Genomic DNA, 15251 nt, shown 5'->3' with positions numbered 1-15251 from the left:
ATTCCTGAATTTTTAACAGTTCCCACGAGCCACCCCAGCATACCACTGTTTGAGAATTCTTTTTGATGCAAGGAACCCACACACACTAGCTTAGGATAAAAGGACATTTTCTGGAAAGCTACAGAGATATGGAAAATAGGGCAAGATACACAGCTGGGAACCCCAGGTCCTGAGAACCCGAATGCAAGCAGGAGCTGTATTCAGGTCCCGTCTCAGTGGGTCATGTGATCTCTTGGGTCTTGTATCTGCCTGTCTGCTTCATTCCAGATCCTTCTAGCCATGTGACTTTAGGAAAGCTTCTTCGCTCTTTTTTTTTTTTAATTAATTAATTTATTTTATTTTTGGCTGTGTTGGGTCTTTGTTGCTGCACGTGGGCTTTCTCTAGTTGCGGCGAGCAGGGTTACCCTTCGTTGCGGCGCGTGGGCTTCCCACTGCAGTGGCTTCTCTTGTTGCGGAGCACGGGCTGTAGGTGCACGGGCTTCAGTAGTTGTGGCTCGTGGGACCCAGAGCGCAGGCTCAGTAGTTGTGGCGCATGGGCCCAGGTGCTCCGCGGTATGTGGGATCTTCCCGGACCAGGGCTTGAACCTGTGTCCCCTGCATTGGCAGGTGGATTCTTAACCACTGCACCACTAGGGAAGCCTTTCACCACTCTTAAGCCTCAGTTTCCTCATCTATAAATTGGGGCTAGTAATTACAACCTCATTGGGTAGATTCTGTGATGGTTACACAAAACATGCTGTTAATTAGAGGCTGATTTTGTCCTGGGGCAAATGAGAGCAGACAACCTCCTGTCAGTATTTGACTAAAGCTGGGCAGAATAGATAACCTCTCCCAGTATCTGGACGTTTGGACAGGAAAGACACAGGAACGTCTTGGAGGAAAGTCCCTGGAAGGCTCTACTTCCTCTGGGGTTTGATAACTTCCCCCCAGATTCCATGGGCTGCCTCAGTGACCTTCCTATTAGTCCTGTTGCTTTAACCAGCCAAAGCCAGCTACAGGAGGTCTCTATAGCCCCAGCCCAGACCACAGAGGACACTTAGTGCCACATCCACAGGAGAAGAAATCTGATTGGCCAGACTGGGGTAGATGTCCACTTCTGGTCCAATCTTCTCTGGCTTAGGGGCAGGAGCTCCTAGTTAAGCAGCCATCCAGTTGGTCAACAAAAATCGGTTGAGTGCCTGCTGTGAGTGGGGCACTGTTGTAGGTGCTGGGAACGGCCATGAACAAGGCAGAACTTAGCCTTGTGAGCTCATGCAGTGGATGAGAGGTATATTCATTTCTTGTCAGTGCTGTGACAATGACCACAAAGCTAGTGGCTTAAATAAAACAATGCAAACATATTATCTTACAACTCTGGAGGTCAGAAGTCTGAAATGGGTCTCACTGAGCTAAAATTAAGGTGTCAGCAGGGGTTGGGAATTTGTCCCAAGGGCACTAGGGAGCCATAGAGGATCTGTGAGCAGAGGAGAGGTAGGCTCAGCTCTGGCTGAAAGACACTGATGTAACCTAAAGTGACAGGTACAGTACTATAGCAGTGGTAGAAGCTCAGGGCACTCTGGGGGCCTGAAGAAGACACCTTTCCCAACTTGAGTGTGGGTGTGTGTCTGTGTATGAGGTGAAGGCGAGAGAGATGGCAGGAATCTTCCCAAGGCAGGTGCCACTTCACTGAGTTTTTTTTTCCCCAGCCTTATTGGGGTATAATTGACAGTTAAAAGTTGTATATATTTCAGTTCTACAATGTTATTTCTTAAGGTGTGCAACATGATCATTTAACATACATATGCACTGTGAAATGATTACCACAATCAAGTTAATTAACACATCCGTCACCTCACATACTTACCTTTTTTATTTGTGGTGAGAACACTGGAGATACACTGTCACGGGACTTCCCTGGTGGTGCAGTGGTTAAGACTCCGCCTGTGAATGTAGGGGACATGGGCTCCAGCCCTGGTCTGGGAAGATCCCACATGCCGCGGAGCAACTAAGCCCGTGCATCACAACTACCGAGCCCACGTGCCACAACTACTGAGCCCGCGTGCCTAGAGCCCGTGCTCCACAACAAGAGAAGCCACGGCAGTGAGAAGAAGCCCGCGCACCGCAACGAAGAGTAGCTCTCACTCGCCACAGCTAGAGAAAGCCCGCACGCAGCAATGAAGACCCAACACAGCCAAAAATAAATAAATTACTTAGAAAAAAAAATCCACTCAGCCACTTGCAAGTATACCATACAGTCTTGTTAAATACAGTCACCATGCCGTGCGTTAGATCCTCAGAACTCACTCATAGCTAAAAGTTTGTCTTTTCTGACCAACAACTCCCTGTTTCCCTGACCTCCCAGCTGCTGGCAGCCACCATTTTACTCTCTGGGTCTATTAATTTGCCTTTTTTAGATTCCCCATATGTGACACCATACAGTATTAGTCTTTGACTAATTTCACTTAGCATAATGTCCTCCAGGTTAATGGCAGGTTTTCCTTCTTTTTGTGGCCAAATAATATTCCATTGTGTGTATATACACACATCTTCTTTATCCATTAGCCAATGGACACTTTTTTTGTTGTTCTTTTGTTCTTGGCCGCGCTGCGTGGCTTGTGGGTTCTTAGTTCCCAGACCAGGGATTGAACCCACGCCCTCGGCAGTGAAGGCAGTGAAAGCGTGGAGTCCTAACCACTGGACCACCAGGGAATTCCCTCTAGTTGTTATTTTTTTAGGGATCTTCACACCTTTTTCCATAGTGGCTGTACCAGTTTACATTCCTCCTCACCCTCTCCAACACTTATCTGTGTCTTTTTGATAATAGCCATCCTAACAGGTGTGTGAGGTGATACGTCATTGTGGTTCTGATTTGCATTTCCCTGGTGATTAGTGATTGCACTGGGTCTTGAAGGACAATGAGGACCTAATTAGGTTAGAAAAGTGGTGGTGGGAGAGCATCCCTGGCAGAGGAAACAGCCAGTGCGGCCTTTGCACATGCTGTTTCCAGAGGTGAGAAACAGCTTTGAGGGAACTAGTGGTTTCAGTTGTGGCCCCCAAAAGATAATGTCCTAACCGCGGAACCTATGAATGTAACCTTATTTGGAAAAAGTCTTTGCAGATGTAATTAAGTCAAGGATCTCGAGATATCCTGGGTTATCCAAGTAGACCCTACATCTAAATACAAGTTCCCTTATAAGAGACAAAAGAGGAGAAGACAGAAGAGGAAAAAGCCATGTGAAGTTGCAGACAGAAATTGAACTCAATTTCTAGCCTCCCTCCCCTTCCCTCGAGGTTGGAGGTGAGAGGTCGGTAAGTTAGACTTCTTCCTGTGCCTCCAAGCCCCAACCCTCTAATCACATGACTGATTTTTCTGGTCCTGACCAGCCCCCATCCTGAGTGTACTCAGGTGTGGTCAGGGAGCGCCCCTCATCTATGAATAACAAAGACAAGCCTATCACCTGGAAGTTCCAAGGACTTAGAGTTTGTCTCCCAGGAAACAGCCGGAGACCAGATGCATTCTCCAATATACCACAACAATGCCAAAGGGGCCAGGATCCACTTGTTCATTCATTTAACAAATGTTGACCGAGCACTTGCCGTGAGCCACGCACAGTTCTTGGTGCTGGAGATCCAGCAGGGTAAGCGGACACTCACCGTGGTCCTCCCAGAGCTGACGTCCTCATAGGGACAACTGACAATAAAGAAGAAAAGTAAACGGCAATGGTGTGTCAGAAGGTCATGAGTGGCGAGGGAGAGAGAAAAGCAGGGATGAGTGGGAGTGCTGGGAAGGGGGTGCAACTTGAAAAAGGGTGGTTGGGGAAGGCTTTGCCTTGTGTAGTTGAGCAAAGACCTGAATGAGATCAGGTTGAGCCATGTGGGTATCTGGGGGAAGGGCATTCCAGGCTGAGAGAACTACCAGTGCAAAGGCCCTGGGCCAGGAGCATGCCTGCCTTAGGCCAGCTTGGCTGGATTTGAGCGAGGAGGGAGGAGAGAGGAGACAGGGGACAGGGCCAGATCCTGCAGGTCTGTCTAGGCCACAGTGAGGACTTGGACTTCTGTGGCAGGTACGGGGTTGGGCGGTGGCATTGGAGCAGAGGAGGGACGTGAGGGGACTTAGGTCTTCACAGGCTCCCTCTGGCTGCATGTGGAGAACAGGCTGTGGCAGGTGAGGGCTGAGGCAGGGAAGCTGATAAGGTGAGTAGGGAACAGTGATATTCAGGCAGGTGATGGTGGTGGCAGTGGGAGTGATGAGAGGTGGTCGGATTCTGGATACATTTTGATGGTCAGCCAACAACTTTGCTGACGGACTGGACTGTCAGCGGATTGTGACAGGCAAACAGAGTCACAAGTCCCCTCCATGCCTTTGGGCCTGAACACCTGGAAGGATGGAGCTGTCACTTACCTCGATGTGGAAGGTGACCGGGGTTGGGGGCTGGGGCTGAGGTTTCAAGGCAAAGATGAAGGGCTCAGGGTGACCGCCTCCTGGCCCTGTGTGATTAGCTCTAGCTAGAGGCAGATCCATGTTGGAACCGCAGCTCCCCATTCACTGTGTCCCCCCCCCAGGGAACAACCCAACCTCAGCCCGCTTGAGCGGGAGTCCCACTGAGGCGCCCTTTGCGGCGTCAGCTGCCACTGTCACCACCAGGTGGCGCCCCTTGCACCAGCCCGATTCCCCCCCCATCCCAGCTCACTATCTACCCCCAATATTTCCTTTCACTTTCGATCTCTGGCTGTCACCCGGCGTGGCCCCTTCCACACCCAGCTGGGGCAAGCCTGGTGCGTGAGGAGAAAGGGGATCCTGGTCCCCGAAGGGCGGGGCCGGGATCCCCCTCTTGGGGCTGAGCGGAGAGGGGTGGGGGTCGGATTCCTGGGTCCTTGGCCCGGGGAGGGCTGCGGGCACCGGACGTCGGGGTTCTTAGAAGGAGAGATGAGGAGTTTTCACCATAACCGTGCTTCACGCAGGAAGCTCTTTAGAGTAGGAGGCGGAAACTTAGCCACATCAAAGGACCGAGGGCGGGGCGGAGGGGCGGGGAGGGGGAGGGGCGGGGAGGTGAAGGGGCGGGAGGGGCGGGCAAGGAAGGGGCTGGGGTGCGGGGGTCCGAGACTCGCTCTTCTGTCCCTTCCAAGATCCGGCCACAGGCATGAGGGGCCCCGGGCCGAAATGATAGTGCTGGCGCCAGCCTGGAGCCCAACTGTGCGTATCCCTGGGGGTTAAGGTGGGGGAAAGGAAGAGCGGTGTCAGGATGGGCAGAGCTGAGAGGGGAGATGGACAGAGTTGGGGTGGACAGGGTGTGGGGAGATGGACAGGGGTGGGGAAGATGGACAGAGTTGGGAGGAGATGGAGAGAGTTGCGGGGAGATGGACAGGGGTGGGGAGAGATGGGTAAGGGTCGGGGGAAGAAACAGGGAGGTGGGTACAAATGGTAAAGCTGGGACCCAGATCTAGGGAGAAACAGGAGAGACGAGCATGGAGGGGCAGAGGGACGGACAGAGATGAGAAAATCTTGGGCAGAAGTGAGCAGAAGTGGAGAGAGATGGGTCGAGGTGGGGAGATGGGGGACGAAACAGATGGGGCAGAGGAGGGTGAAAACTGGTCAGCGCCCACCAGAGGCAGAAGGAGATACAGGAAAGATGGTCAGAGGTGGGCACACAGGAGCCAAGAGGAGGAGGAGCTGAGAAGTGGAAGAGCTGGAAAGGAGAAAGAGGGAAGAGGGAAAAGGGGGCCGGAGGGGGCAGCCTCGACAAGGGAGGGGGCGGGGCGGGGCCAATGGAGGCCTCACCCCGCGCCGCCCGCAGACCTCGCTGCTGCTGCTGCTGCTGCTGCTCAGCCCCCGCCTCCGCGGGGCCCCGGACTGCTCCTTCCCCCACAGCCCCATCTCCTCCACCTTCACCAGCACCATCGGCAAGCTGGTGAGCGTCCCTGCTCCAAATCTGAGGCCCAGGTTCTGTCTCTGGGTCTGAGTTCCCCCTGTCTAGGTCTCTGTGGGTGGCTCCCTGTCTCCCCACTCTGGGTCCCCGGCTCCCCTCCCCCAAGTCCCTGCTCCCTTCTCTCTGGGTCCCTGTCCCCCTCTCTCCGGGTCCCCGCCCCCTCCGGGTCTCTGTACCCCTCTCTCTGGGTCCCCATCTCCCCACCCTGGGTCCCGACCCCTTCTCTCTGGGCCGCTGTCCCCCCGCCCCCAGGTCCCCATAGCTCTCTTTCCTTCTGTCTGCAGCCAGGCCTGACTTTGTTTTCTCCCGCAGTCTGACTACCTGCTTCAAGATTACCCAGTCACTGTTGCCTCCAACCTGCAGGACGTGAGTCACAGATGGGAGGGGCCCGGGATGGAGGTGGGAAGGAGAGATTCAAGACTCACCACCCCTCAGGGAGCCAGGCTAGTGTGCTGACCCGGCCCCCTCCTCCCCCGGGACCCTGGAGTCCCCGCCCCCAGCCCCACCAGTCTAAGCCCCCTGCCCCCTCCGCCCACGGGACCCAGAGCCTGGGTGGTCTCTCCCCAGGACGAGCTCTGTGGGGCTTTCTGGCGTCTGGTCCTGGCCCAGCGCTGGATGGGACGGCTCAAGACTGTGGCTGGGTCCCAGATGGAGAAACTGCTGGAGGCTGTCAACACTGAGATACACTTCGTCACCTCATGTGCCTTCCAGGTCAGCCCTGAACTTGGGGAACAAGTGAGGGGAGCGCGATGCTTTCCTAGGGATTGGAAGCAAAGGTCTGCTAGGACTTACTGGAGATTTCCTTTGACCTGATCAGCCTGAGGGAGGTGGAGCTGGAAGCCCAGTCCTGCTGGGGTCCCTCAGTGCTGGGAAGTGACAATTCTCTAAGTACTGGAGGATGGCCAGGGGTCTGAGCCCAATGCACCAATTCTAAGTTTGTTTCTCAGGCCCTGTTGAAGGATATTGCTAAGGGGTTCTCACCCCTAGCAACCCGGAGAAGGAGGGGATCTAAACTCCCTCCTGATCCAGGTCTGACCGCATTGCTAAGGAGGCTTCCCCCTAGCAACCTGGGGGAGCAAGGCTCCAAACTCTCTGTGAGACCCAGGGCTTGCCCTTGACCTGAGGTGACGCTGGGGGTGATGCCGTGGTGACGTCTCCCTCCCCTGCCCCCAGCCCCTCCCCAGCTGTCTTCGCTTCGTCCAGGCCAACATCTCCCACCTCCTGCAGGACACTTCCCAGCAGCTGGTGGCCTTGAAGCCCTGGATCACCCGGCGGAATTTCTCCAGGTGCCTGGAGCTGCAGTGTCAGCCGGGTAAAGGTGCCCAGCGCCCCATAGCCCACCGCCCCACCCCCTCCTCTCCCACCTTCACTAGGCCCTCACCCCTTCCACTCAGGGCTCCCCAGACCCCACCGTGTTCCCATGGGCTGTGTGACTTTGGGCCTGTCATCCCCCTCTGGGCCCCAGTTTACCCATCTCTGAGAAGGGATTAACCAATCCTGCCTGTTTCTCTGAGGTAGCTGTATGCCATAGAAATAGAATGAGAGTCACACATTTAAGTGTAAATTTTCTTGTAGCCATGTTTAAAAAAAGTTAAAAAGAAAAAAAAGGTTAATTCACTTATTTTTCAGGATTCTTTTTTTTTTTTTTTTTTTTTGCGGTACGCGGGCCTCTCACTGCTGTGGCCTCTCCCGTTGTGGAGCACAGGCTCCGGACGTGCAGGCTCAGCAGCCATGGCTCACGGGCCCAGCCGCTCCGCGGCATGTGGGATCTTCCCAGACCAGGGCACGAACCCGCGTCCCCTGCATTGGCAGGCAGACTCTCAACCACTGAGCCACCAGGGAAGCCCAGGATTCTTAATGTTTGTTATTTTTTAGCATATTATTGGTGGATTTATTTTTAAAACTTTTTTATGTTGGGATAATTACAGATTCAAAGGAAAGGGGCATAGAAACTGTACAGGGAGGTCCTGCACACCCTTCACCCAGCCTCCCCAGTGGTACCTTTTGCTTGGTAACATTAATTCTAGCACAATGTCAAAACAAGGAAATTGACATGGATGCCATCCACAGAGTTTATTCAGAGTTTACCAGTTATATATGAGTGCATGCATGTGTATGTGTATTAGTTTGTTACAGCTGCTGTAACAAAGTACCACCAACCAGGTGATTGAAGCAGCAGCAGTTTATCTTCTTACAGTTGGGAAATTGAGGGGTCAGCAGGACCAGCTTCTTCTGAGGGCTGCAAGGGAAGGATCTGTTTCAGGTCTCTCTCCTTGGCTTATAGATGGCCATTTTCATGTTCACATGGCACTCTCCCCCTATGCATATCTCTGTGTCTAGATTTCCCCTTCTTATAAGGATACCAGTCATATTGTATTAGGGCCCACCATTAACAACCTCATTTTAACTTGATCACCTCTTTGCAGACCTGATCTCCAAATAAGGGCACATTCCGAGGTACTGTGGGTTAGGATTTCATCGTATGAATTTTGAGGGACACATTCAACCCCTAAAAGAGAGAGTGTGTGTGTGTATGTATGTGTATCTATGTAATTTTTTCACACATGTAGCTTTGTGTAACCACATGTGAGTTTGTGCAACTAGATCTCGTCCTAAAACTCCCATCCTAACCCCTGTCAGCCAGTAATCTGTTCTCTATAATGATGTTATTGAATTTATTATTATTATTATTATTTTTTTTTTTGGCTGTGCTGCATGGCTTGTGGGATCTTTGTTTCCCAACCAGGGATCAAAGCCGTGCCACCTGCAGTGGAAGCGCATAGTCCTAACCACTGGACCGCCCGGGAATTCTGTGATGTTATTGAATTTATTTATTTATTTAGCGGAGCCTTAACCACTGGACCACCAGGGAAGTTCCTTGAATTTAATTCTCATAATTTTATAATTTTTAAAATAATATTTAAATCACAAATTTTGGGAGGGTGCACGCCCCGCAACTTGTGGGATTTTAGTTCCCTGATCAGGGATCGAACCAGGGCCCTCGGCAGTGAGAGCTCAGAGTCCTAACCACTGGACCGCCAGGGAAGTCCCTAAACCAGAAATTTTACTAACTCAATATTTTTTATTTAACCCAATATATTTTAACCCAAAATAATATCATTTCAACACATAATCAATATTTTAAAAAATTACTTCATGAGGTATTTCACATCCTTTTTTCCCTACTAAGTCTTTAAGAATTGGTGTGTATTTTACACGGACAGCACATCTCAGTTCAGACTGGCCGCAGGTCACATATTTATTCGCCACGTGAGGCAAGTGGCCGCCATATTGGATGGGCCAGCCCTAAAGTTTCAAAGTGGGGAATTCCCTAGAGGTCCAGTGGTTAGGACTCTGAGCTTTTGCCGCCAAGGGCACAGGTTCAGTCCCTGGTCAGGGAGCTAAGATCCTGCAAGCCACGCGGTGCGGCCAAAAAAAAAAAAAAAAGTTTCAAAGTGAAATAACTTTATTGGAATATGATGAGAGACCACGCCCTGTGAAAACTTAACTTGTTCAGTTTATTAAGGTTTCCTTTACGGCCAAGTATATAATCAGTTTTGTAACTGAACAAGGTCTTAGGAAAATAACAGTTTGTTTTGTTTTTTGGTACGATCAGGGTTGAATCAGTGTGTATATATTCTATCAACCTTATCTTGGTATTATTCAGAGACTTTCTGTCTTCGTTATATTTGTCTACAAGATGTGTCAAGTTCTGAGAGGGATGGTTAAAAACCTCCCGCTCTAGGGACTTGCCTGGCAGTCCAATGGTTAGGACTCCATGCTTCCACTGCAGGGGGGCACAGGTTCCATCCCTGGTCAGATCCCGCAAGCTGTGCAGGGGGTGGGGGTGGGGGGACATAAGAAAACCTCCCACTCTAAGTATATTCTTCTCAGTTTCTTCCTGCATTTCCAATCATTTAGTCACTTATATATATTTTTAAAATTTATTTATTTATTTATTTTTGGCTGCGTTGGGTCTTCATTGCTGCGCACGGGCTTTCTCTAGTTGCGGCGAGCGGGAGCTACTCTTCGTTGCAGTGCGCGGGCTTCTCATTGCGGTGGCTTCTCCTGTTGCGGAGCATGGGCTCTAGATGCATGGGCTTCAGTAGCTGTAGTGAGTGGGGTCAGTAGTTGTGGTGCATGGGCTTAGTTGCTCCGCGGCATGTGGGATCTTCCCGGACCAGGGATCGAAGCCATGTCCCCTGCATTGGCAGGCGGATTCTTAACCACTGTGCCACCAGAGAAGTCCTAGTCATTTATATTTAACGTTGTCATTTGTATTTACATGTATCACTAATCATTCATTCAACCAACCTTTATTAACCATCTCCCTGGCGCCTGGCATTGGAGACACAGCACAGAACAAGATCAAGTCCATGTCCATGGGAGGCTGACCTGCTAATCAAGGAGACAGACGATAAACATGTAAACATATAATTAATCAGGAAAGTGAGTGTAATGAGCCCCATGCAGGCAAATTAAAACAGGGTGATGGAATCATGGGCTGAGGTGGTTAGCTGGAAAGTCCCTGAAAGTTGTGAAAAAGGGAACAGCCAGTGCAAAGGCCCTGAGGCAGAAACCTGCCTACCTGTTTAAGGAATCATGAGGAGGCCCCAGTGGCTGAGGCCAAGTAAACAAAGGGGAGAAGGTGGGGGGTGAGGGTACAGAAGGAACAAAGGGGGCCAGATCAAGTGGGGCCTTGTGAGACATCGTAGCTTCACACATTGTGTCTTTCATTGTTCTATTATCTGTCCATTCATCCACTCAGATATTTACTTTATGTAAATTAAACTATAATTTAGTAAGCACTAAGTAGTAGGTTCTGGCAATAAGGCTCCTGTCACCCTCGTGTAGCTCATAGACTATTGGGGGAAGAAGACAAATAAGCAAATCGATACATAAGCACTAGACACACATTTGTCCCTTTATAAAATAAAATGTAGGGAATCCCCTGGAGGCCCACTGGTTAGGACTTCCACACTTCCACCGGCAGGGGCCTGGGTTTGATCCCTGGTCGGGGAACTAAAATCCCACATGCCGTGTGGGCAAAAAGAAAAAAAAAGTACAATGATATATTTGAAATAAAAAGTTATTAATGGCTTTAAAAAATAAATAAAATTCAACCTTACTACATGCTAGACACTGTTCTAAGCACTTTTGGTATATTCATGCATTTAATCTTGGTGACAACCTTATGAAGTCGATACAATAATTATCCCCATTTTATGGATGAGGCGACTGAGGCCCAGAGTAGTGAGCAGCCCACCTGAGGTCACACAGCGGGACCAGGCAGGCCTTTTTTTCCTTCCCTGGCCTGCCCCTTCTTCTCAGTCACCCAGCCTCCTCTCTCCTGGCAGACTCCTCCACCCTGCTGCCCCCAAGGAGTCCTGGGGCCTTGGGGGCCACATCCCTGCCGGCCCCGCAGGCCCCTCTTCTGCTTCTCTTGCTGCTGCTGCTGCTGCCCGTGGCCCTCCTGCTGCTGGCCGCTGCCTGGTGCCTGCACTGGCGAAGGAAGAGACAGAGGATGCCTTACCCTGGGGAGCGGGTGAGCCAGTGGGGTGGGCAGAGGGCGTGGCCGGAGTCAGCTGATCCTTTGGGGGCCATAGGTGCCCTGCCTGGAGCACTGACTCCTCATCAACCTGAGGACCCTGGACTTGGTGTTGGCGTGGGTGGCATGTGTGGTGGGGGCCGGGTGGGGAACTTGAGTAGGGAAGGGGTGGGTCAGTCCGCATGCAAGAAGACCCTTCTGGGGCCATGGAGGGGGACAGACTGGAACAGACAGCAGACTGGAGGCCAAAGAGGAGGCTGCTGGGCGAGGGTTCAGGGAGAGAGGACAAGGCCTGAGCCAGGGCCGGACCATGGGGACAGAGAGGAGGGGACGGGCAGAGTCAGGGGTCAGGGATCATCGGGAGGGATGGGGCTGGAGACCGACAGGCTTGGTGGGGGATGCGAGGAAGGAGGAAGGGGAGGTGGCGCAAGCAGAGGACGCTGGGTCTGGCACAGTGGGGAACCTGGGGGGAGGAGGGAGATTCGGGAAAGACAGTGAGCTCAGTGGGGACCTGCAAGCATGAGGACACCGCCCACTCCGACCTCCAGGAGTCTACAAGCCAGGAGAGAGGGGCCTCCTGGAGCAGGCAGAGGGGACCGCCTCTGCAAAGCCCTCCTGGTGTGAAAAAGGTCAGAGGGATCTAACAAGAAACATCTGGCATCAATGGCTCACACGTAGAGTGCCTCAGTGTCTCAGGTCTTGCGCTGGAGCTTTCTACAAATTAAGTCACTTAATTGAGAAGCTGGTGCCATTATTATCCCCATTTCACAGAGGCGGAAACCAAGGCCCAGAGAGGTAAGTCATTTGCCAAAAGTCACACAGCTCGTGAGTGACAGAGCCAAGATTTGACTCTGGGCCTTTGGATTCCGGCTTCTGTGCCTTTCACTCTTTTGCCTGTTTCCTTATCTGTACAAAAGACTCTAATAATAATCCTTCTACCATAGAGTTGTTGAGAGGTTAAGGGAAGTGACCACAAAAAACCCTTTGAGCAATGCTGTCCAAGGAAATAGAATATAAGCCACACCACACATGTGATTTTAAATTTTCTAGTAGCTGAATCTTTTTTTAAAGTAAAAATAAGCAGGTCAGTATAAAGAATATATTTTAGGGAATCCCCTGGTTGTCCAGTGGTTAGGACTCTATGCTTCCACTGCAGGGGGCACGGGTTTGATTCTTGGTTGGGGAACTAATATCCCGTAAGCCCAGTGGCATGGTCAAAAAAAAAAGAATATATTTTATTTCACCCTGTGTATCCAAAATGTTGTCATCTCAACATGTAATCAATACTTTAAAAAATTATCAATGAGATATTTTTACATTCTTTTTCTCATACCAGGTCTTCAGAATGCAGTGTGCATGCACCACTCACGGCACATCTCAATGCATATGCGAAATTATCAGAAATATTTGATCAGTATTTAGATTCCATGAAATTTACAGTTGCATAAGTAGATTCATATACTCAAGTTCTTTGAAACCTACAGAAGTTTTCCAATAACTAGATCACGGAACAATTTCTAAATTAAATGATCTTTCATGTCAGCATTTGTTTTGGGGAGTACTTTTTTTTTTTTGGCTGCATTGGGTCTTCGTTGCTATGCACGGGCTTTCTCTAGTTGTGGTGAGCAGGGGCTACTCTTTGTTGTGGTGCTGTGGTGCGAGGTCTTCTCATTGCAGAACACAGGCTCTAGAGTGCAGGCTCAGTACTTGTAGTGCACGAGCTTAATAGCTCTGCAGCATATGGGATCTTCCCAGACCAGGGCTCGAACCCTTGTCCCCTGCATTGGCAGGCGGACTCCTAACCACTGTGCCACCAGGGAAGTCCCGGGCAGTACTTTTCATTACAATTCTTTTTGAGATACAATTTTTTTTCTTTTTTTTTTTTTTGGCCACGCCTCGCTGCATGCAGGAGCCTCCCTGACCAGGGATTGAACCTGTGCCCCCTGCAGTGGAAGCTCAGAGTTTTAACCGCTGGACCGGCAGGGAAGTCTGAGATACAACTTTTTTTTTTTTAAACACATTTTCTATCTTTTTTTTTTTTAAGTCTTCATTGAATTTGTTACAATATTGCTTCTGTTTTATGTTTTGGTTTTTTGGCCACGAGGCATGTGGGATCTTAGCTCCCCGACCAGGGACCAGGGATCGAGCCCGCATGCACTGCATTGGAAGGTGAAGTCTTAATCACTGGACCACCAGGGAAGTCCCCGAGATACAATTTTCAATTGAGAAGTTTTCCTCCTACCCTTGTCCCTGTTCACACCCTGTTTTCCCACTCTCCCAACAACCACACTATTAGTTTAAGTTTAAATTAGGTAAAATGAAAAACCCAGTGTCTCAGTTTTGCTGGCCACATTTAGAGTGCACAGTATTCACATGTGGCTGCTGTCACAGCTGTCCTGGAGAGCGCAGATCTCTCATGGTTGCAGAGTTAGTTCTCTTGGCCAGCGATGCCCAAACACATAGTGAGCATTCAGGGTGAATGGAGTTGTTTTTGGCATTGAGACTGTGCCAAGCCCTGAGCTTGTTGCTTTCCTCTCCTCTGTCCACGGAGCCTCAAACAGCCCAGTGAGTCATCTATCATCCCATTTTACAGAGGAGGACACTGAGGCCCAGAGAGAGGAGTCACCTGCCCGAGGACACAGAGTCGGAACTTGGAGGAAGTCAGCTAGAAACTGGTCCTTTCCTTGGCCACATTGCTCCTGTCACTGTCTCCCCAGGATGGAGGCAACGCCAGCACCCAGCAGCAGTCCCGGCCTCACCCTCCCCACTCTGTACAAAGCCCTTGTCCCCAGGAAATTGTATATAAATCATCCTTTTCTACCAGCTCTGGCCAAGCCTGTCTGTGGATGGGACAGGGTGAGTGGATGGGGCAGTTTGGGTTTGGGTCTTGGTTTTTCAGTTAATGCAGTGTTTCATTCAATACCTATTCTCTGAGGCCTCCTGGGCCCCAGGGCCAGTGCAGGTCACGGCTGGGACCCACACGTGAGTGAGAACCAGCCCCACCCTCTCAGGGTTCCTGGTCCATGGGGGAGAAGACAGAAGCCCCAGAGAGCCCCAGTACAGGATGACACACGCTCTAATGGAGATAGCATAGGCACTGTGGGAGCCCCGAGGATGTACCTGAGCCAGCCTGAGATAACAGGGAAGCTCTCTAGAGAGAAGGACTCAAGCCAGATTTTAGAAGGTGGGGGTGGAGGGAAGGGCATCCCAGTCAAGGGGAACCGCCAAAGCAAAGGCTTTGTCCAGAAAGTGAGAAGCTCCTTTGGGGAACACTCAGGCATCTAGAAGTCATTCCTTCATGCGTTAGATCTCATGGGGAAGACTATCTCCACCTTTTTGACAGGTGAGGACACTGAGGCCCATACACGGCCAGGGATTTAGCCAGATCACAAGGAAGCCGGAATCCAAATCTCTAAGCCTAGACTGAGCGCTAAAGGGCAAGCCTCGTTGCCCGCTGTGGGCCTACACGTATTATCGCTTTAGAGGGTAAGAGCGCTTCTCCTCCAGCCTTCTCGCCCCCGTCCCACCGCAAACACAGCGGACAACGCGCACGAGGATTACCAGCCCCTCCTAAATACGGCAACAGAGGCTGAACAGCCCCGCCCCCGCAGAGCCCCCTCCTACCCCACGTGATCTCGCCCGGCACAGCCATGGCCGCCTAGGTTCGATAGAAACGATAGTGATTGGACAGTCAAAAGACGACCCGCCTTCCAGTGGGCCTTTCTGCGCACGCGCACGGCACTCTGGCCCGTGAAAAGACGGAAAGCGGCCGTGTTGCGTCACTTCCTCCGCCCCTG

At 51.1% G+C, this 15251-nt stretch overlaps 1 protein-coding gene across 15 annotated transcripts; it reads left to right on the top strand.

Annotated features, from left to right (window-relative positions):
• The first annotated feature begins 48 nt into the window (after window positions 1-48).
• FLT3LG (fms related receptor tyrosine kinase 3 ligand) lies at window positions 49-15156 on the top strand. Of its 15 annotated transcripts, none has more exons than XM_022585085.3 (8): window positions 49-4755; window positions 5107-5173; window positions 5775-5888; window positions 6219-6272; window positions 6474-6617; window positions 7080-7192; window positions 11264-11451; window positions 14048-15156. In XM_022585085.3, exons 2-8 carry the CDS (start codon window positions 5141-5143, stop codon window positions 14386-14388), a joined length of 987 nt encoding a protein of 328 aa, XP_022440793.1. In that variant the 5' UTR covers window positions 49-4755; window positions 5107-5140; the 3' UTR covers window positions 14389-15156. The 15 variants fall into 15 exon arrangements, 13 of the variants coding, with proteins under 13 accessions (XP_022440793.1, XP_022440805.2, XP_089758693.1 ...); XM_022585088.3 differs by lacking the exon at window positions 49-4755 and adding an exon at window positions 12003-12249 and having other exon boundaries at window positions 4783-5173; window positions 14048-14277; XM_022585086.3 differs by lacking the exon at window positions 49-4755 and adding an exon at window positions 4830-4954.
• The last annotated feature ends 95 nt before the right edge of the window (window positions 15157-15251 follow it).

This window comes from Delphinapterus leucas, chromosome 20, assembly GCF_059928025.1.
Source record: "Delphinapterus leucas isolate spDelLeu-1000000601 "Yukka" chromosome 20, BTC_Dleu_Yukka2, whole genome shotgun sequence".
NCBI classification, from domain to species: Eukaryota; Metazoa; Chordata; class Mammalia; order Artiodactyla; family Monodontidae; genus Delphinapterus; species Delphinapterus leucas.
This window is presented reverse-complemented; position numbering and strand designations above follow the sequence as displayed.